Raw genomic sequence first — 23,667 nt, forward strand, 5'->3', positions numbered from 1 at the left:
AATCCTGACAAAAACTAGATTTGTATGATTCAAATTCGATTTGAATACAATTCAAATTTTCGGGACGGAACTATACAATCAAATATTAGACATTCAAATTTTTTTTCTTAAACAACCTCCCAGTCGAACTGTTTCGAACCTCCCAGTATACTCACAGTATACTCAAATTTACAGTAAAAAAATTAACAAGAATTTGGAATTTGGCCTTTGATAAATGGGCCTCCCTGTGCTGGTGAAATCTTTAATTAAAAATGATGTAGGGGGGTGTTGTAGATACCAGATGTGACCAGCTCTAGGCAGTATTACTGATAATCAGAATTCAGATATTGATAAGATAAGCAATGCCAGAATTACAGAATACAGTATTTCCTTTTTCAATTTGCATTAGGTCTGCAATAGACAAGAAAAGTTACAGTCTATCTCCTAAAGTTGATGACTTTCCCACTGATGTCGATTTAGGAAAATTACCAAACTAGGAAATGATTGAGTACGTGGCACAAGCAATAAGATTCACGTGTTTCAGCCTAACATTCATTTTAGGAACTGTGGGCAATGGATTAGTCATCTGGATTACAGGATTCAAAATGAAAAAGACGATGACTACGATTTGGTTTCTCAACCTTGGGATTACAGATTTCTCTTTCTGCCTGATTCTTCCTCTGTATATTACTGAATGGGCACTGTGGGGTAACTGGCCCTTTGGTCGGATAATGTGCAAGATTAGCAATTTCTCTACAGCCCTAAATCTGTCTGCAAGTTTGTTATTTTTAACAACAATCAGTATTGATCGCTGTATCTGTATTCTGTACCCAATATGGTCAAGAAACCACAGAACTTCCAGGTTAGCAGCAATCATCTCAGCAATCATCTGGCTCGTCTCTATGGCTGCCTATTCCCCTTTAATTTTGTTAATCGATAATATAAATGACAGCAATTTTTCTGAATGTTCTTTAACAAATGGAGCCTGGGAAAACGTAACCATTATTGATTTTGAGACTTCCCTTCTAAGGTTCCAAGCAATGATCATTACTAGATTTGTGTTCAGCTTCCTGATCCCCTTATCCATCATTGTTGTTTGCTATGGGCTCATTGCATTCAGAGTGAGAAAAAGCAGCAGAATCCCCGGGTCGACTCGAACCCTAAAAATCATAATTACAACTGTCCTTTGCTTTTTCTTCTGCTGGGCTCCTTATTTTGTGTTGCCTATAATTTATATTGCCGGCCATTACAAACTATCACATCATCACTTCCTCCTTAATGAACTAGCAATATGCTTAGCTTTCGGTAACAGTTGTCTTAATCCAATAATCTATGTTTTCACTGGCCGAGATTTTAAACAGATTTTGAGAAAGTCCATTCCGTTCCTTCTGGAAAGCCCATTCAACGAAAGAAATGACCCCCCAGAAATTCCGGAAGAGAACGGCATTTTATAAACAGAAATGGTGGCTTGGTATATAAATGTTCTAATATAGGCTTTCCAAAGTACTACAAAGGTGAATTTATTGCTAGTGAAATTTTTCACTTTGTTTCGCCTCACAAATTATTTATTATTTATTAACCCTCAAATTCGACTCTTGATAAATCTGCCCCTTGATGTACATACAATAAATCAGCCTTGACAGTGTTGGACTGGGGGTGGGGTTGCCACCTGTCCAGTTTTGACCCGGACAGCCCGTTTTATTTGGGCCAAAACTGCCTGCCCGGTTTTCCAAATTAGGAAGACTGAGTAGAATTCCCTGTGATTGACGTATCGATTGCCATGTCATAGACCCGCCTCTACTGTCAAATCCCACACCCACTATGTCACGGCCTTGCCTCCCACTACGGCATGGCCCAGTCTCATCATCCAGAATTAGTTGGGAGTTAAGGTGGCAACCATAACTTGTGGGTCCAGGGCCCATGATTAATGTCCCACCACCCCCTACCCCTTTAGCAAACAACTTTTATTACATTCCCCCATATGTATATCCTTTTATACTGAGTCTATCTCTCCCACACAATATTCAAAGCAGATATTAGACACTGTGGGGGTTATTTACTAAAACTCAACATTTTCTCATTATTTTATCAAAACCAATTCCAGTCCACAATGTTGTCTTATTTATCAATACATTAACTCTAAAAACAGACTTGATAAAATTGAAAAAAATTCACATTTGATGCCCAAAAAGTTTTCCGAAACCCAGCACATATCAGGATACAGTATCTACCAATTGTATAAGGGACATCTGCCCTTGACTTCTACATGACCTCAGCAGGTTTGAGATGGAGTATTTTCATATTCTGACTTTTAGCAGCCTTGGGGTATAATAAATCTTTAAAAAATCGAGGTTTTTTCCCCACAAAAAATGTGTGTTTTCCTCTTTAAAACCCCAAACAGAAAAATTCTGGTTTTAGTAAATAACCCCCTATAACTTACTGGGCTTCTTTAAAAATGAATCGCATTTCAATGGAGGACATTGCTCTGCCATTGTGATGTACTGTAGATAGTTTTATATATTTGTAAGAAGAAAGTGTTTTTGTTACAGAACCCTCTTAAAGACTGTTATTAGATTCTGATCTGCGCTAATGTCATGCACAGCACAGTGATTGTCATCTCCATGTTTGGCTTAAGTTCTTGTGTTATCGTAAAAGGAAATATTGTTCAAAGGACCCAGAACTGATAAAAGATAAATAAGGACAAAAGACCATTTATTTCCTGGGTGAGGGATCTTCAAGAATCAGAATTCACTGAGATTCAGAGACCTATATGTGCACAGAAGATTCATAAGGTAAGAGATTGGATTGTGTTAAAAGGCATTTAACTTAAGGTTAAATATGATGTAGACAGTGATATTTTGAGAAAATGTATCATTCTTCGGTTTTATTTTTATTTTTTTTAATTATATAGCTTTTTGTTCAGTAAGGGATTTCATTAACTTTCTGATTGCTAGGGAGAAATATAACCTAGCAGCCAGGCAGTGGCTTGACTGTTAGACTGAAATAAGAATATTAGGGGAACTGAATAGAAAGATAAATAATAAAAAGTAGTAAAAACATTAAAATTGTCCTTCACAGGACAATACCAATATTATTAGATAAGTGATGAGTAAACTAGTGGAGTTTGGGCAATTTATAAAGTTTAGAAATTAAGTGGCAGTGCGAGAGATGATCCCTGTGTGTGTGTGTAGATTTTTTCCCCTTTTTTTTTTATTTAGAAACCTATTTTCCAGTGAATTACAGATATTTTCTAGTTTGCACCAGGGCACAGTGTATATATAATGAAGTATATGCCCAGAGTACAGACAGAGACGTGTGCTGTATCTGATCAATTTTTTTATACAATGCTTGATAAATATTATAATATACTGCCAATGCCCCGCTAAACGTGTCAATGAGTTCAAGTACCCAGGCCTTACTGTACATTTGGACCTCACACAACATAAACAAAAAAACTCTATTATTACAAAACTCACCAATGACCTACAAGCTAGGACAAACCTCCCACTTACTCTGTGGGGGAGAATTAATATTATCAAAATGATCTATCTTCCTAAACTCCTATATCACCTACACAACACCCCAGTCCATATTTCTCAGTCCCTCTTCAAAAGAATCAACTGCCTGGTCCCCCCTTTTATCTGGAACCAAAAAAACCCCTAGTTATGCCCAATTTTCAGCTATACTAACTAGCAGCCCATTGGTGGTACCATCCTGACCCGTACAACTCCAATATGGCGTTGCAAGCCACAATAGTGGAATCATTAGAAGGCCTTAAGACGCTACCAAACCGAAAGCTCACGGATGTGGGTACTCTCCCACCTACCATTATCACACCACATAGAGCCTGAAAATCCTCAAATAGGACCCCATTAGGTTTACTCCCAGCCTTCCATTACGGGATAACTCCCACCTTCCCCATTTCCGAAACCTGGAGGACTTTCTATATTGGCCAAAACAGGGAACTAAACATCTAGGGGATCTCCTGCAGAGTGAAATCTTCCTTGCCCATAAAGCACTCCAAGCTAAATGCTCCACAACAAATGTACCACTTAACAGGTATTTCCAAATTTGCCATATTTTTAAGTCCCAATTTGGTAACCTTTCCCCCACTCTAACCACTTTTGCAGTGGAAGAAACCCTGTCAGCAGAATTACCCAATAAACTGGTATCCAAGCTATATTGCAACATGCTCACCTCTGTTCCCCATCCACTCAACCTAGCACAGGTGAAATGGCAAAAAAAATGTTCCTGAGCACATCCAAGATGATTGGGACAAGGCCACTGGAAATACTGTGTGTACACTAGCTTAATAGCAATACAAGACTTATTAATTTAGTACAAGGTCTTCCACCAGCTCTACATAACCCCCCAAAACTAAATAAAGTGGGTAAGAGAGAAGATGTAGCTTGCCCCAGTTGTAGGACTCATATGGGCAATGTCTTACACATGATCTGGGAATGCCCAGCAATAGCTGACTTCTGGTCACAAATAATGGCCACACTAGCAAACACACTAGACTACCCACAAGTACTCTCCCCCATGGTGTCTATTGGGAATAGTTGATCATCTGGTACCTACAACCCATGCAAGATTGTGATTCCATGTCCTACTCTTTTATGCTAAAAAATGTGTAATAATGCATTGGATGGGGCCTAACACACCCACAAGAGACTCCTGGATTAACCTAATTAATTAAACACAGTTAAGTTAAATTTACTTATAAAGCCAGAGGCAGCACAGCTAAATTTGAAAAAATGTGGAGTCCCTGGTGGGAGTCAGGACCTGGAGCAGAGCCATGGGACACCAGGGATAGGGTATGATGTGTTGCATATATAAAGTTATATCACCTACCAAAGCTTGTGTTCCCTGTTGTTTCCACTGAGTAGGGCTGGAACTAGGGGTAGGCAGAGTAGGCATGTGCCTAGGGCGCAAAGCTGGGAGGGTGCCAGTCACGTACCTCCTTTGTCGCCTACCCCAAGTCCGGTTCCCTTCTCTGCCCGTTTCTTCACGATTTTTTGCGCTTCTGTGCATGCGCGCGAACTTCACGCATGCGCACACCAAACAGGAGCCGCGACTGCCCGGCCTGCCCAGCGTGGCCCGGCACTGCCACTGAGTGAACAAAATCAGAGACAAATTATAATTTCAAGTACAATTGTTTATTGCTTGTTTTGTTGCAAAATTAAAAGTGATAAAGTTTACCTTTAAAAAATATATATATTATAATATACTGCAGTCATTTGTCCCCTTTAAGTCTATGAGCTTTAGATTTTCAGTATAATGCATAAAATTGTGTCTTATTTCTCTCCCATGTTTGTTTTATACAGCAGCTCGGGTAATGGAAATGGAGAATAACACTCCTTCTCTTTCCACTGCAGCCACTGGGACTGAAGAGGATTTTTTCAGACTTTTCTTCTTGTTACGAACAATTACTGTAACGTTATACAGCATAATATCCATTATAGGAACTGTGGGCAATGGGCTGGTCATCTGGATCATCGGATTTAAAATGGAAAAGACAGCGACTCTGATTTGGTTTCTCAACCTCGGCATTGCAGATTTTTCTTTCTGTCTCTTTCTTCCTCTCTATATTATACAAATTGCACATCCATATTATTGGCCCTTTGGCTGGATAACATGCAAGACTTGGGTTTTTTGCCTACAGTTGAACCTCTCTGCGAGTGTATTATTTTTAATGATAATCAGTGTTGATCGGTGTATCTGTGTTCTGTATCCAATGTGGGCAAAAATCCATAGAACATCAAGATTAGCCTCAATCATCTCTGTAATAATCTGGATCATATCCGTGGCTCTTAGCTCCCCAAACATTGTTTTTTATGAATATGGAGAATTTGGCAACTTGTCTTCTTCTTGTTTCCCTGCAGCTGAAACTTGGAATGAAATAGCAAAAGCTATAGTTGTGACCAGATTCATATCAACGTTCTTGATCCCCTTCTCGATCATCTTGGTTTGCTATGGGCTCATTGCATTCCGGGTGAAAACCAGCAGAATCCCTGGGTCTAGTCGAGTCTTAAAAATTATATTTACAATTGTCTTTCTTTTTTTGCTGGTTTCTTTTCCATATAATGTGTATGATACAATATGCAGATATTTACATAGGTTTTCCTACTCAAATAATTTTATATCACCTTGCAGAATGCTTGGCTTTCTTTAACAGTTGTCTCAATCCACTAATCTATGTCTTCATTGGTCGGGACTTTCAACAAAATTTTAAAAAGTCCATTCCATTTCTCCTGGAAAGCACATTCAAAGAAAGCAATGACCCCCCTGAAATGCTAAACAGCAACATTTCGGAAATGGAAAAAATAGCTTAATAAGCCTCATCTGGTTTGAGCTTTTCAGTGTTTTCAGTAGTGACTGAATATAATCTTAGGGCACAATTCTTGGGATTGTTTTGAATAAATACTAGTCAAAAGTGTCCTCCACTGAGAAATATATATATATTTTTTTTTCAAAAAATTACTATTTCGATTTTTATCTTTGAAAAGGAGAGATGGTAAAAGGGTTTAATGTAAAATATATTCTTTTAATTGGTGTAAATCTACTTCTCTCTCTATAACAGGGGTCCCCAACCTTTATTACCCGTGAGCCACATTCAAATGTAAAAAGAGTTGGGGAGCAACACCGACATAAAAAAAGTCCGTTAGGGTGCCAAAATAAGGGTTGTGATTGGCTATTTGGTAGCCCCTATGTGGACTGGCAGCCTAAGGGAGGCTCTGCTTGGCACTATACTTAGTTTTTATGCAATTAAAACTTACAAGCCTGGAATTCAAAAATTGGCACCTGGTTTGAGGACACGGAGAGCAACATCCAAGGGGTTGAAGAGCAACATGTTGCTCACAAGCTACTAGTTGGGGATCACTGCTCTATACCATCACTAGCTCAGGTAGCTGGAGGTTGACTTTTTCCAATATCTATATGAGTTTATGCTGTGTTGCCCTTGCTTATCCCTCCATTCATGTAACAAGACAAAGTAACTCAGGAGTAAGACAGGATAAAGGTGATAAAATATAAATGTGATCCTAATAATTGTATCCTCTTATTAGTATTAGTATCCTCTTCCTAGTATTAATATTTTATAGTATTTAGTATTATAATTAGCATTTTATTTACTAAAACTTGTAATCTCATTATTTTATTAAAAAAACCTCAACCAAACTCCCATCCACAATGTTGCCTTATTTATCAATAAAATAACTTAAAACATTTGGAAAAGACTAAAATAATGAAAAAATGTGAATTGTACAAATTCTTTGGATTCAACACCCTAAAAAGCAGATTTTATTTTGAATATAGAACAAAAACCACAAATGAAACTGGATCAGGATATCTTCTGATTGCAAAAGGGTCTGCCATTGACTTCTACATGGCAGGTTTGAGATGCTGTATTTTTGGATTCTGACTTTTAGCAGCCTTGGGGTATAAAACATTTCGAGTTTTTTTTTTTACCCACAAGAAATTTGTGTTTTCTTCTTTTAAAACCTCAACCAGAAAAAATTGAGTTTTGGTAATTGTATAAACTAGTTTTAATGCATAAGGATCCCATCAGGTGAAGATTAAGGGGCAGATTTATTAAGGTCTGAATGGTAATTTCAAATTCGAATTTTCAAAAAAAAATTTTGTGTCAAATTCAAACTTAAAAGCACCAACTCGAATGTAAATTCGAATGTGAAATTTATCACACCTCGACCATGGAAAGTAATTTGAATATTCTCAATTCGCATTGCCAAGTCAATGGCAGAGGTCCATTAAACCATTTAAATATGTTAATTGCCTTCAAGGTTTTTTTTTGGAGGAAAACTCAATTTAAATTTGATTCTATTTTGATTAAAATTTTTGGTTCGGGACTATTCAATCGAATATTAGACGTCCAAGTTTTTCCATAAATAACCTCCCATTCAAGTTGTTTGAGTGTGGGGATATTGTTCACAATAGCAAGCAAATGTGCTAGGTCAGGAAGGAGCAGAGGTAAGAAGCGACATTGGTGGGAATGGGGAGCGGATCTGGGACAGTGGGGTCCACCGGTTTTTTTCCCAATATTCTGCCGACCCTGTCCAACACTGGGGGTACTTGAGACCCACTGGAAGACCAAATCAAGGGTCCACTGCCTTCTGCTTCCCAACACCCAGCTACACCACCTACTGCTGATTACTAACCAAAAGATATCTGACACCCTCCCTCCAATGCACCATCCACCCATGAAGTGTCGGACTGGGCTAGCGGGACACCAGGAAAAAACCTGGTGGCCCCCACTGGACCAGTCCCAGCCCTTGCTTCCGGTTTTCCACCTAGCGCAGCAGAATGAAAAAGAAGGTAGTGGCGGGGGGCTGGGGGATGTTGCTCGGGGTGGGGGGCCAGAGGGCGATTTGGGTCTGGGGTGGGGGATCCGACGCTGCACCCATGTGCTGGGGTGGTGGGGCCCACTAGGACCAATTTTCAGCCTCACCCTGAATATCTATTAAATGAAAGTTTGCAAAACTCAAGCTTATTGTTAAAACCCAGTAAATAATCCAGCACTTTCTCGCAGAACAGATTATTCTGCAGCCAACTTTAAAGCAAACTCAAGTTTACACTGACGGCCTGCACAAGCACAGTAAATTTATTTATTAATTTAATTAATTTATTAATTTATTTATTAATACATTTATTTATCAAAACCCGAAAATATCGAATTATTTTCTAAAATCTACACAGGCTATTTCCTCTTATATATCAATACATTTTCCCGAAAAATTCCAGTGCGGGAAAAAACTTGTGAACATCGCATGAAAATTTGAATCGTTCATTCATTTTTTAGGATTATTGCACGAAACCCGCAGATGGGGATATCTTCAGGACTTCTCCCATTGACTTATATACAACCTTGGCAGGTCTGAGATGCCAGATTTTCAGATACAGACTATTTCCATCCTCAGGGTATAAGGTTTTTTTTTTTCAGTAAAAATTCGGATTTTATAATAAAAAAACATTCGGCATCCGGACTTTAATAAATAACCCCCTAAATTCTGTCCTGCATTATAGTTTTGTGCCACTAGGTGTCTCTGCTGTGCAGAATTATGTCGTGCAGAAGTATCCGCTCAGAATAAAGCAATTGCAGTGATTTTAATAACGGATACATTTTTTTGTGGGTACCCTGAAATCTATATCCAATAACATATATGAGATTTTTGCTTTTTGAGTCTATATAAATAAAAGTGTTTTGCTCCCCTGAAGCCACAAGTTAATTAAGTGATACTGATATCTTCATTTTTTATAAAAGAGGGCTTTTGTAAAAAAAAAAAAATTATATTATGCTTATTAATATAGAAAGATTTTAGAGTAACTTTTATTAGATTATATAATTCCTATTTTTAGCAACCTTTCAATTGGCCTTTGTTTATTTTTGGGGTTTTTTTGCCATCCGCTTCTCTGATTCTTCTTTCCAGCTTCCAAATAAAAAAGTGAAATAGATAAAAATCCACAAGAAATGAAAACCGCACATAAGGTGGTGCTTTGCCTTTGTGCATGTTATCTGCCAGCACAATTTTTACTCTGGCACCACAAAGGCCGGACACAATCTGATCAAGCAGCAAACTATTAAAGGAGAAGGAAAGTCCTTTTATACTTGGGTGTGCCAAAAGTTAGATACCCCCAAGTGATCTCATTTACTTACCTGACACTCCAGGCACCCCAAGCAGGGGGGAACTACCGGGGGAGCAGGGGGTGCGAGCGGGCCAGGGCCCCCCGGCAGTCCGTCCGCCGCATGTTCGGCGGCCAGTTCCGGGTGTACGGAGGGGGGCGGGGGCCCGGCTGCACGTCCTGCGCCAGGGCCCGCCCCCCTCTAGTTCCGTTTTTGATCCCAAGTATAAATGACTTTCCTTCTCGTTTAAGTTTCATTGCCATGGCCAAGACACAGACATCAGCTTTTTCCATACATTTCTCATGGTGACAGTGAACTGATCCACCTTTTTGCCAGATCCATGTGAAGAGTTGGGTTTTCAAATCTGTGGTCACAGCAGTATCTCCCTAAATTATACCCTCCAGTTAGTATTGTCCTGAGCAAATCTACTGGCGAAACACTTGAAAAATGCATTGAAGTCAATGGACTTTTTTGTGCAAAAGGCATTGGAGTTTATGACTTTTTTTTTGCTGTGTTTATTTTTCGCTGCCTGAATGGGCTTTTTTCTCTGGCGCAAAACACATTGGAGTCTATAAGCAGTTTGTCTGTTTATTTTTTCTGTTTGTTGTTCTGTTTTTTTTTCCCCATGGCGATAATTTTTTTGCCAAAATTTTGCAGAAGTTTTGTTGGAAAAAAAATACACAATGCAGAATTTTACCACTAATCCGTGCCTGGTGAAAAAAACACTGATCACTAATAATACGGTCTAGTCTGTCGCTTTGTGCTGTGGGCAACTGTAACATCACCCTATGGGTATCTCCTTCCTGGCACCCACAATGCCCAGAGCACACTGAGCATGTGCGGTGCCGCTGATTGTCTCTGACTAAAGCAAAATGCCACAAGGTCTCTCATCACGAATTACTGTTATTGAGCTGCTGAACCTCTTTCCAGCTATAAGGACTTCCGTTTATACATTACAGCATTTCGAGCCATATTTTTTAGACTGAAGTTCAACTTCAACTTTCCTCCTTCTTTACCATTAACTGGTTATACTGGCTGTCTAACCTATACTAGACCTATACTATCCTTGTGTTGTACTGAGGATCATTGCAGCTTCCCCTTTAAATGGAAGCTGTTACAGCTGCTGCTTTTTAAATAGGATTGGATAAACCCTATATTAGTTATAAGAAACAGCAACAAGCTTCAACTGTTGGGTCATTACATGGGCTGCAGCAGGGCCACCATTAGATATCATGGGGCCCTGTACAACAACATTTGGGACCCGCCCACCCTAGAGCCCAAGCCCCACCCCAGATCCCGCCCTGGCAGGTGGACCAAATACCTCCCAACTTTACTGTTTTTCATCGATTTTGAAAGTCCCGATTTTTGGTAGATCAGGTGGCCGTGGGTTTGGGTTTGAGCCAGGGCAGCCCATTTGGCTTTTTCCAGGCCCAGTCCAACATTGCTAGGGCATAACAACAGATGAAGCAGACCCAGCTGTTGCTACTGGGGGCCCTATTAGGAATTTCAACATATATTGATAAACCAGGGCAACCTCAGCATATGTTGGGGGCCCAAAAATGAATTTGCTGCAGGGCCCAGTATTATTAAATTACACCGGTGCCAGTATCTCCTGATTGCCTTTGGGTGCTGGAGGTTGTAGTATCGACAGCACAGAGATTTGAAGTTTGTAGGTTGTGAATGTTTGGAATCTGTGGACTTGGATCTTAGGATTCTTACTGTAAAGCTTTTTATTTTACCTCCCCTGATGAATACTGAATAGATTCACAACTTATATCACAAGGAAAGGGTTAAAGTCTTCCCAAGCACAAGCTGTGTGGCCCCATTCATTGTGGGCATGTGAGTGTAACTGTGTCCTAGCCCTGGGCAAGGGAGAGCTGGTAACTCATGATTAAATGCGATACAACTTCATGTAACAAGTAACACTCCCCCATCCACACGCTACACGCAACTGCACATACATACACACATATACACACATATACATACATACACATACATGACTCTTCTACCTGTTTTAGAAAGGGTCGATGGATCATAAGGCAATATAAAAGCCATTAAACGTAATCCATTGAGAGAGAAGGAAATGATTCAGTTACAGTTATATATTAATTGTATTTGTACTCTCCCTCAGCCTATACCAAGTTAAATATATAGTGAATAAAGTACCCCCTCTTTTAAAATATAAGGATAGAATAAGTTATCGAGGAGTTTCATGACCATATAAAAACACGAGACCGAAGGCCGAGTGTTTTTATACAGGTCGTGGAATTCCGAGGTAACTTCTAATATCCTCATATTTTGCAACTGGGGGTACTTTATTTATTATAATACACAAATTTCAGTGAGTCATGTGATAGAAATGACATCAGAACTCACCGTTTATAACAGATGACATCACAACTCCCCGTTTATAAGGATATAATTTACAAGATATTCATAGCTTTTGTGTATTATATAGTGAATAAAGTACCCCCTCTTGTAAATTATAAAGATATAAGTTACAGAGGAGTTTCATGACCATATAAAAACACGAGGCAGAGGTAACTTCTAATATTCTCATATTTTGCAACAGGGGGTACTTTATCACAAGTTTTAGTGAGTCATGTGACAAAAATGACATCACTACTCACCGTTTATAACTGATGACATCAGTACTCAGCGTTTTTTATATAGTAAATAAAGTACCCCCTCTTGTAAAATATAAGGATATTATAAGTTACCAAGGAGTTTCATGACCATATAAAAGTACGAGGCCGAAGGCCGAGTGTTTTTATACAGGTCATGGAACTACAAGGTAACTTCTAATAGCCTCATATTTTGCAACAGGGGGTACTTTATTTATTATAATACACAAGTTTTAGTAAGTCATGTGACAGAAATGACATCAGAACTCACCGTTTATAACTGATGACATCAGAACTCACCGTTTATAACTGATGACATCAGAACTCACCGTTTATAAGGATATAATTTACAAGATATTCATGGCTTTTCTGTATTATGAGTAGATAAAGATTATAATTATGATTATTAACATGTCTTTATAAAAAGGCAACGTATACATAACACAATCCATTGCACAATTGGACAAAGCAACGAATAACGGATGAAAAATGTGGAGGCCCCTGTCCAAAAAGCTTACAATCTAAAAAAAAAATAGAACAATAACGGTTGATATCTAAGCCTGGAGTTTATAATCAGCCCAATGTCACGGTGAAGCAATGAGGAAATTGTCTCTCCTCTCTCTATTTTTAACCATCTTTGCCAAGAGGAAAATTGGAAGAATACAAAGAAAGAATAACTCGTTGTAAAGGAAAAATCTAAAAATAACAGCTGTCACTGGCTGCCGGTGTGTGCGACTCCCTGCAATGTGTTATTAGGAGCGTTAGTCAGTAACAGCCGGTGCAGCTCATGAATCATTTCAAAGGCCAAGAGTCGTATGATCGATGCAGCAGAGAATGAAGTCACAGAGAAGGATTATGGCTAAAGAGGTACATGTCAGATATATCACCAGGGAGCAGATTTACCGCTATCTTTATCCTATTGTGCCTCCATGAATTATTCACTGTTCAACCCAAAGTGATCAGAACCTTAGAAGTCACACCTGCTATATTCCTTGCTTTTTAGGGGCATGTTTACGAACATTGGAGTTAAATATCTGGAGAGATTTCTGGAGATGTTGCCCATAGCAACCAAGCAGATCTTTGCTTTTGTTTTCTAACTTATAGATGGCTGTTTAAATCTAATTGCTGATTGGTTGCCATGAGCAACATCTCCAGAAATCTCTCCAGATATTTATCTCCAATGTTAGTAAGCATGCCCATAAGTCTGTTAGGACAGACTTGAATCCATGGGGCAGAAAAAAGAGGCCGAATTTATCAAAATCCGAATTTATCGCATTATTTTCTGAATAATACTCTGACCAAAACAGCAAGGGTTTTTTCCCCTTATTTATCAATACATTTTACCAAAAACTTCTGTGCTGGGGAAAAAAAAAACCAAAAAATGTGAAAAAAACTAATTTTCCGGATTTTCCACCTGAAAACTCCGATTTATTTCAGATTTTTTCCTGAAAACCATGACATTTGTGGATTATGGCTCAAAACCCAGTGCGGATCAGGATATTTTAGGGACTTCACCCATTGATTTATATACAACCTCAGCAGGTCTGAGATCCTGGATTTTTGGATTCTGACTTTTATCATTCTCAGGTTACAATAGATACTGAAAAATTTGTGTGTTTTTTTCCCCACTAACAAATTCCGATTTTATATTAAAAAAACAGGTTTTAGGTTTTTGGAATTCGGAGTTTAATAAATAACCCCCTTGGTGTTGTATGTACTGTCTATATGATAAAACTTTTTACTCCAAAAAGATTAATCTTTAAGAAAGCCTTAATAGTGTGCAATGTACTTACTACAGTATGTTACTGTTACTATGTATGTGCAAAAGACCATGCTCAATCACATTGGAGAACATGTCTAAGCACTTGTGTTCCACATATAACATGTTATCCTCTTCCTTTTCTTATATTACTGTTCATAACTGGAATTTATTTGATTTTCTTTTTTCTTTTATTATTATTACATATTTGATATATATATATAATTTATTTGATTTTCTTTTTCTGTTATTAGTATTATATATATATATATATATGTATATATATATACATATATATATATATATATATATATATATATATATCAAATATATAATACTAATACAAGAAAAAATAAAATCAAATAAATTATAAATAAAATATATATATATATATATATATATATATATATATATATATATATATATATATATATATATATATATATATATATATATATATATATATATATCCTTGAAAAAGGTCCAAATGTGGACCGAAACATCGGGGTTTGATACTACGACAATAAAATTATTAAGTTTTTAAAGGGAGTGCTGGTCTGCTGATAATTGCCATACATACAATTACCATGCACCCCGCCATTAGCAACAGCCTTGGAGTGCGGATACTCATTGGAAAGTGTATATATATATATATATATATATATACAGTTCCTTTAGGCCTTTTTTTATGGGAACTCTCCTACTGGCGCCTTCATCTTTAAACAGAATCTTCCTGGGTATCAGTTTAAGCCTGGGATTAAGTGCCACTTAGAACAAAATGCCTAAGGCTTCGTTATGTTGTAGATACAAATAAAAATATTCACTTTTTTACTGTAGTGGCGTGTGGATTCAGATGTGGCAATTTATGCATTTGTTGTTGCTGGTGAATAAATATACCAACAAACATTTAAGGGGTAATTTATTTTGTGCAAGAATTGGAGCACAGAGAGCTGCAGTTTATTCAACAGGGGCAGGGGGCATCTAGGCATTCCTCCACCAGCCCACTAAATGCCCCATAACATCATTATGGGGCCGATTCACAAAGGGTCGAATATCGAGGGTTAATTAACCCTCGATATTCAACTGGGAATTAAAATCCTTCGACTTCGAATATCGAAGTCGAAGCATTTTAGTGCAAATAGTGCGATCGAACGATCGAAGGATTATTCCTTCGATCGAACATTAAAATCCTTCGAACCGAACGATTCGAAGGATTTTAATCCAACGATCGAAGGAATATCCTTCGATCCAAAAAACTTAGGAAAGCCTATGGGGACCTTCCCCATAGGCTAACATTGAGTTCGGTAGCTTTTAGATGGCGAACTAGGGGGTCGAAGTATTTTCTTAAAGAGACAGTACTTCGACTATCGAATGGTCGAATGGTCGAAACGATTTTTAGTTCGAATAGTTTGATTCAAAGTCATAGTCGAAGGTCGTAGTAGCCCATTCGATGGTAAAAGTATCCCATAAAACACTTCGAAATTCAAAAAGTTTTTTTTACTTCGAATCCTTCACTCGAATAGTGAATCGGCCCTTAAACATGCAAGGTAGGTAGTAATGGCAGAATGGCACAGTGGGGCCCTGTACTTATTGACCCTATGGCCATTGGGCAGTTTCAGACTGGGCTGCCGGGACATGGGGGAAAAACCCGGTGGGCCCGGCCTTCATGTGCCCCAGCACCCCAGCCGGCATCCTCTTCTAAAACATAGCCTCTTCCCCACACGGAACCAGTCAAGGAGGAGGCTTATAGCATGGGTGGGGGGGCTAGGTTGAATGCCAGGTGCCGGGAGGTGGGCCCTTCAGTCGCAGTCCAGTTGGGCAACAGACAGCCCTGTCCGACCCTGGCCATTGGGAGTCATTTTGAGCAATGGCTAGTGATGGGCAATTTTGTCCGATTCGCTTTGCCGAAAAATTCGCGAATTTACTGCAAAATTCGCAAAACGGACTAAAATTTTTAAAACGCATTGAAGTCAATGGGCATCAAAATTATTTTGACGAGCGTCAATTTCAACGCCTGCGACAATTTTTATACACGCACCTATTTTGTCCTAATGCATCAATGTCAATGGGAGTCCGAATAATTTTGACGCTCAACAATTTTTATGTGCGCGGAAATTTTATTTTGCGGCGGACTTTTCATCAGAGAATTTTCTTGACAGTTTCCGAATGTATTCACCCACCACTAGTAATGGCCATATGAGAACAACAGATACTTTGATAGGTCCATCCCAGTGCAACTATTATAGACTTTATTATAGATCCTTTAAAAGGTTCTAATAAATGGAACAACCTGGACCCCACATAGGCGACACAGCAAGAGTTGATATGGTAGTTATGGCAGGGCAACATGGTGACAGTTATGAACAGGCACAGAAAAAATCTAGGGCAAAATTATTTATCTACAATACAATGTTACAATGATTCCCAGAATCCCAGTGGAATAAAACTACGAAATAATTTGCAAAACAGTGAAAATTGTGAGAAATAAATATGTCAATAGGCGTTACATTTTTTTTTCTCACTCCAAATTCATTACAGTCAACGGATGTTTTTCTTGTGGCAACTTTTTGTCTGAACGACTTTTTTGTTCGAATGCATTAAAGTTAATGGGCGTGGGTGACTTTTTTTGTTACGTTTGTCTTGGCAATTTTTTTGTTGCTGTGAAATTTTTTCCAGTGGATTTTTGCCACAGTTTCGCTAAAAAAAATCTGCAGATGTAAAAATTTAGCTTATCCCTATTGTGCACCTTTTGCTCCTAAATAAGCCTTTCTACATCAGTTTTGCCCAGTCTACAACTCCCAGCGCCCGTCAGCTTTGTGGGGGAGACACTGCACCTGCTTTGTGCACATATTTACTGTCAGGCCCCCGTGTTACCTGCTTGTACAAAGCGCGTTGCCTTCCACCTGTCTCCCTATTCTGTGCTATAATACTGGGGATTACATTATTCCCTCCTGACACTGAGACAATTAAGCTCTGAAATGAAATCAGCCAATCAGAAAGATTCTACAGCTGCTGGTCAAGGCTGCTCTAATCCCCGATCCAGTTACCCAACTAATAAATTCTATGTTTTCCAGGAGAATTAAATGCAATTAACTCATTCACTGTAGACTCACAAGATTAGGCTGATTGGCTAATTTGTATTCAAGGGGAAATATCCCTAACACAGAGGTTTCATTATGTATAGTGAGTACATCATTGGATGAGGGTGTAACATGTGTCCTTCTTTACTGCATCACCTACTACAAAATATAAGGGTATTAACATAACTCTTGTTACAAATACCCATGGCCATCAGTTTTAGGACTTTGCGAGTCACAGAACAACCCCTCAGTGACTTCTAATATCCTTATCATTTACAGTAGGGGGTACATTATCCCTTATAATACATGACTGATACTCAGAGTTCCCTGTATAACTCAGCCTACAGCCTTGTGCCTTTATATGGTCACAGAACAACCCCTCAGTGACTTCTAATATCCTTATCATTTACAGTAGGGGGTACATTATCCCTTATAATACATGAGTGATACTCAGAGTTCCCTGTATAACTCAGCCTGCAGCCTTGTGCCTTTATATGGTCACAGAACAACCCTCAGTGACTTCTAATATCCTTATCATTTACAGTAGGGGGTACATTATCCCTTATAATACATGAGTGATACTCAGAGTTCCCTGTATAACTCAGCCTGCAGCCTTGTGCCTTTATATGGTCACAGAACAACCCCTCAGTGACTTCTAATATCCTTATCATTTACAGTAGGGGGTACATTATCCCTTATAATACATGCATGATACTCAGAGTTCCCTGTATAACTCAGCCTGCAGCCTTGTGCCTTTATATGGTCACAGAACAACCCCTCAGTGACTTCTAATATCCTTATCATTTACAGTAGGGGGTACATTATCCCTTATAATACATGAGTGATACTCAGAGTTCACTGTATAACTCAGCCTGCAGACCTGTACCTTTATATGGTCACAGAACAACCCCTCAGTGACTTCTAATATCCTTATCATTTACAGTAGGGGGTACATTATCCCTTATAATACATGAGTGATACTCAGAGTTCACTGTATAACTCAGCCTGCAGACCTGTGCCTTTATATGGTCACAGAACAACCCCTCAGTGACTTCTAATATCCTTATCATTTACAGTAGGGGGTACATTATCCCTTATAATACATGAGTGATACTCAGAGTTCCCTGTATAACTCAGCCTGCAGCCTTGTGCCTTTATATGGTCACAGAACAACCCCTCAGTGACTTCTAATATCCTTATCATTTACAGTAGGGGGTACATTATCCCTTATAATACATGAGTGATACTCAGAGTTCCCTGTATAACTCAGCCTGCAGCTTGTGCCTTTATATGGTCACAGAACAACCCCTCAGTGACTTCTAATATCCTTATCATTTACAGTAGGGGGTACATTATCCCTTATAATACATTAGTGATACTCAGAGTTCCCTGTATAACTCAGCCTGTAGCCTTGTGTCTTTATATGGTCACAGAACAACCCCTCAGTGACTTCTAATATCCTTATCATTTACAGTAGGGGGTACATTACCCCTTTTCATACATGAATGATACTCAGAGTTCCCTGTATAACTCTGCACTGTGGCTTTTTGCCAGTTAGACAACTTTTAAGTTAACCTTAAATTAAACACACAACATATATTTAATGTCAAGGATCCAATATTGTTATTTTATAAGTGTCTCCATCCTATTAAATATGAAGTCCTGCCAAGACATGGAAAGTTTAGTTATTGCGTAACCTTTACTTTGCTTATAGCGTGTCCTGAAACGGCAAACACTGGCTTTGTAACAATAATGTAATTAACTGTTTACTTAAAGGGATGTAATTGCTTGTTCAGTAGATACATGTAAGTAAAAGACAATTTTGCAGGACACGTTTATGCTAAAAGAATGAAATAGTTGCATATAATGACTAACTCCAACGTTATGCAACGTTATGTTTAATGCTGTGTTTGGTTACAGTAAGCCAAGAGGAACCTTTATCCCTTCCAAGTCTTTGTGTTGCACAGAAAAACATATTGTGGTTTCTTTATAAAGCGAATATTGTCTATTGTCATGAATACAGGCCCCTGTCCAGGAATTTTACAGGGAATTAAAAGTTTATGGCACTGGCAATAAACTCTCCATACCGACTTCATTTATAGAAAAAGTGATAATGTGCCAAGTGCAAAAAACGAGCACAAAGTCTTACCAATGGAACGCAAATAGATGCAATTTCGTAGTGCTAGCTCCAGAGAAGGCCGCAGGTGGGCAGAAAATGGGAATCATCTAAAATATCCCTCTAGCTTGAGTGCTATTAAGGCACTGGGGACTACAAGGTGCTGGGGAGCCCTTTACTGTACTTGCCAGAAAAGTATTTTAAAGATTTTTGAGGGCAGATGCCTTGAAAGGAGAAGGAAAGGCTAAAACTAAGTAAGCTTTATCAGAAAGGTCTATATAAATACACCAGTAAATCCTCAAAGTAATTGCTGCTCTGAGTCCTCTGTCAAAAGAAACACCACATTTCTTTCCTTCTATTGTGTACTCCATGGGCTTCTGTATCAGACTTCCTGTTTTCAGCTTAAACCTCCAGGGCTTAGGGCTTGAGCATGCTCAGTTTGCTACTCTCTCTCTCTCCCTCCCTCCTCCCCTCCCCTGCTGTAATCTGAGCCCAGAGCTATGAGTGAGCAGGGAGAGTCTGAGGCAGGAAGTGATGTCACACCAAGCTAATATGGCAGCTGCTATCCTAAACAAACAGAGAGAGCTTCTAGAGCTGTTTACTCAGGTATGGTAAAGTGTTCTGCAGAATAAATATAGTGTTATAGCTTGAACTATTGTGGCTAATCTATTGGCAATAAACTGCTTTGTTAGCTTTCCTTCTCCTTTAAGTATTCAAACATCATTCTGCTTTATGGAGTATTACACCCCAGTGAATTGTTGCAAACTGCAAGGGTTAAGAAATATTTTGTTATGGACAATTATAATCAACCCCTAGTATCATGCTTTTGCTTTTCAAGCTCTCAGTTATGTGTAGGGTTGTCAACCGTTTTTTGGAAGGGCTGCCTGGTTTAAAAGCGCCTGTCTGGATTTCCAAATTAGGAAATCTGAACAGGACATGATGTCACCTGCCCCGCCCCCCACATCATCGGCCCATCCCCTGCCCATTTTCCCCAAGCAAAATAGTGGCAACCCTAGTTATGTGAAACCATAACTACCATCTACTGGGACTACCTGTTGAGAGCTTTTTATATGGAAAATTTATGAGTACAGAGGAACTAGAGCAGTGATCCCCAACCAGTGGCCTGTGAGCAATATGTTGCTCACCAACCACTTCGATGTTGCTCCCAGTGGCCTCAAAGCAGATGCTTATTTTTAAATCCTGGATTGGAGGCAAGTTTTGGTTACATAAAAAAAGAGATGTACCGCCAAGCAGAACCTCCTGTGGCTGCCAGTCCATACAGGGGCTACCAAACAGCCAATCACAGTTCTTATTTGGCATCCCAGTGGCTTTATATCATACTTGTGTTGCTCCCCAACTCTTTTTACATTTGAATGTAACTCACTGGTTAAAAAAGGCTGGGGATCCCTGGACTAGAGGCTGCTCAGTTGGATTATGTACATAGAATTATTATTTTGTCTAATACCTGCTAATCTGCTTCTAATCCTGTGATTTGGATAAATCATTTTACTCATTGGGCTTATTGTGCAAAGTCCAAAAAAGGGCTACAATTGGCCATTGTTTTGCACCCCTACTATCTATTTATTGTCATGCAATTAAATTCATGGGTCTGTTGATGCCAGTGCCTTGTAGAACAATATAAGCATACATTTTATTTAAAGGGATACTGTCATGGGAAAAACACATCAGTTAATAGTGCTGCTACAGAAGAATTCTGCACTTAATCCGCTTTTCAAAAGAGCGAACAGATTTTTTTATATTTAATTTTTACATGGGGCTAGACATATTGTCAGTTTCCCAGGTGCCCTCAGTCATGTGACTTGTGCTCTGATAAACTTCAGTCTTTACTGCTGTACTGCAAATTGGTGTGATATAACCCCCTCCCTTCCCCCCAACAGCCTGTCAGCAGAACAATGGGAAGATAACCAGATAACAGCTGCCTGCTAGATATAAGACCAGAATAGTAAAATCCTGGGCCCACTGTGACACATTCAGTTATGTTGAGTAGGAGATAAAACAGTCTGCCAGAAAGCAGTTCCATAGTGCAGCACTGGCTCTTTCTGAAAGCACGTGACCAGGAAAAATGACCTGAGATGCACCTACACACCAATATTACAACTAAATACACTTGCTGGTTCAGGAATGATATTTTACATGGTAGAGTGAATTATTTGCAGTGTAAACAGTGTAATTTAAAAATAAAAACTACACCATAAAAATCATGACAGAATCCCTTTAATATCTTCAGTAATGCCATTGTGTTGCACTGAATCCCAGACATCACTAAGAAATATCAAGAGAAATTATGTAAAAAAACATGTAAACATGTAAAACAGAGAAAAAAAAAGAAATGTACTTGTCACCAGGGCCGAAGGAATTAGGACTGATGAAAAGATATTGAATAAATGCAAATCAGACATTACAAATACAATATATTCACGGAGCGTAATCAGTTGCTAAATATCAGATGAGAGACAGACACACTAATAGGCCGGCAAATTATCTACAATATTAGTGGCATCAGATACTGATACAGTTCATGCAAATAATAGTCTGACAGAACTCAGGCCCGGAAAATAATCGACGCACTCCGGATACGGTAATTGGTGTAAACATCACATTAAACAGGAACAAATGTCTGAACATTCAAAAATAAGAACGGGAGAAAATGATCACCAGCAGTAAAGAAAAACAGAGGGTCCCAGGGGTCTAATTCTCCCAATGACTGGCAGTTTTGATCGGCTGTTAAGTACAATATATTACCTGAGCAATAGGGGAATAACACAACATTAATAATATTCAGTACACATTGAGTCCACTGGTCTCAACCTTAAGTCCCATGTAGTCAAATAGGAACTTACTCATATTCATACTAGTCATAGTGCCAAGCTAGCAGGATGAAAGTTGCACTCCAGCAACTAGTGATTAGTAATGGGCAAATAATTTCACCTGCCGTGAATTTGCGGCGAATTTCTGCATTTTGCCGCCGGCAAATAAATTAGCGAAACTCTGTCAAAATTCACTGGCGTCAAAAAAAGCCGAAAAGTTGCTTGCATCAAAATCGCTGCGCTTCAACACTATTCATACTCCCATTGACTTTAAGACCGGCGTCAAAATTGACAGGAGTGACTTTTCCGAAATGCGTCCAAAATTGATGTGGGCATTTCACAAATTTTTCGCACATTTTCCATTGTTTCACGCAGTTCGTAGATTTTTCAGTGTAGAGGAAATTCACCTATCACTACTAGACCCAGGACCTGCGGGTCAGCAGGGTTAGAGCCGGCTCCTGCACAAAATCTTCAGGTCCGGGTTGAGCTCTTCTCCTGCTCCCCACCCGCAACCTAGTACTGCTGGCTTCCGGCGCCTAAACTTATAGATTTGCGTCCGCCCACGCCCTTTTTGTAAAGTCACTGCAGGGAGGGCGCGGGTCTTTAAATAGAGGGGGAACGGTGGGCCGGCTGCAGGTTGGGAGGGTTAGGTGCGGGTCGAGAATTGCTCAACCCGCACACTACTACCAGCAAAATCTGGTTAAAGGGGTGGTTTGCATTTAAAGGAGAATAAACCCCTTATTAAAAAAACCTTACCCCCCTACCCTTTATACAGGGGCGATTCTTGCCATTATGCTGCCTGAGGCAGCCTTCTTTCGCCGCCCCCACCACTCCCCACGGCACTAACCTTTACAGCGCCGGAGAGGGCAGGGGTGGTCCACGTCGCTTAGTGTAGAGAGCGCAATTGCGCTGTCTGCACTAGAAGAGCCGAATTTCCCAGTTGAAAACCAGGGGGTGCTGCCGCCTGAGGCAAGTGTCTCAACTCGCCTCATTGGTGGAGCGCCCCTGCCTTCATAGACCCTTACCCCGTACCCTCCATCCCAGCGTAGTTGCTACAACTGGGCAAATGTCCCTAACTCTTTACTTACCCCTCAGTGCAGATTCACAGCATCGGAGTTCATGGCAGCCATCTTCTTCTTCGGTCATCTTCGGGTCTTCTTCTGGCACTTCAGCAATTTCCGTCACTTTCGATGCATGCGCAGTTGTCAAAAGCCGAAGACTGCTCCAACTGCGCATGCGCCATTACGGAACGTACTTCCCAATGAAGACCAAAGAGAAGAAGATGGCTGTCATGAACTCCGATGCCGTGAATCTGCACCGAGGGGTAAGTAAAAAGTTAGGGGCATTTCCCGGGGGGGGCAGCTAGGCTGGGGGGAGGGGGTCTATGTAGAGTAGGGGGGTTAGGGTTTTTTTTAATAAGGGGTTTACTTCTCCTTAAATTAGCTTTTAGTATGTTTAATACTGATACCCCATTGTTTAAAATCGCAAACTGGAGAGCTGCTGAATAAAAAGCTAAATAACTCAAAAACCACTAATAATAAAAATTGTCTCAGAATATCACTCTCTGATAATAAGTTAATAAGGTGAGTAACCCCTTTAATGAAAGGGTAAAAGTTTGCAAGCAGAATATTTTGGCTA

At 39.4% G+C, this 23,667-nt stretch overlaps 1 protein-coding gene and 1 pseudogene across 1 annotated transcript; both read left to right on the top strand.

The window, feature by feature from the left end:
• The first annotated feature begins 408 nt into the window (after positions 1-408).
• On the top strand, positions 409-1,605 carry LOC121396178 (N-formyl peptide receptor 2-like). The gene has a single exon (XM_041570742.1). It carries the CDS (start codon positions 480-482, stop codon positions 1,431-1,433), a length of 954 nt encoding a protein of 317 aa, XP_041426676.1. The 5' UTR covers positions 409-479; the 3' UTR covers positions 1,434-1,605.
• Positions 1,606-2,524: 919 nt separating this feature from the next.
• Positions 2,525-6,624, top strand: LOC121396179 (annotated as a pseudogene).
• Positions 6,625-23,667: the final 17,043 nt, after the last annotated feature.

This window comes from Xenopus laevis, chromosome 7S (genome assembly GCF_017654675.1).
Source record: "Xenopus laevis strain J_2021 chromosome 7S, Xenopus_laevis_v10.1, whole genome shotgun sequence".
Taxonomy (NCBI): domain Eukaryota; kingdom Metazoa; phylum Chordata; class Amphibia; order Anura; family Pipidae; genus Xenopus; species Xenopus laevis.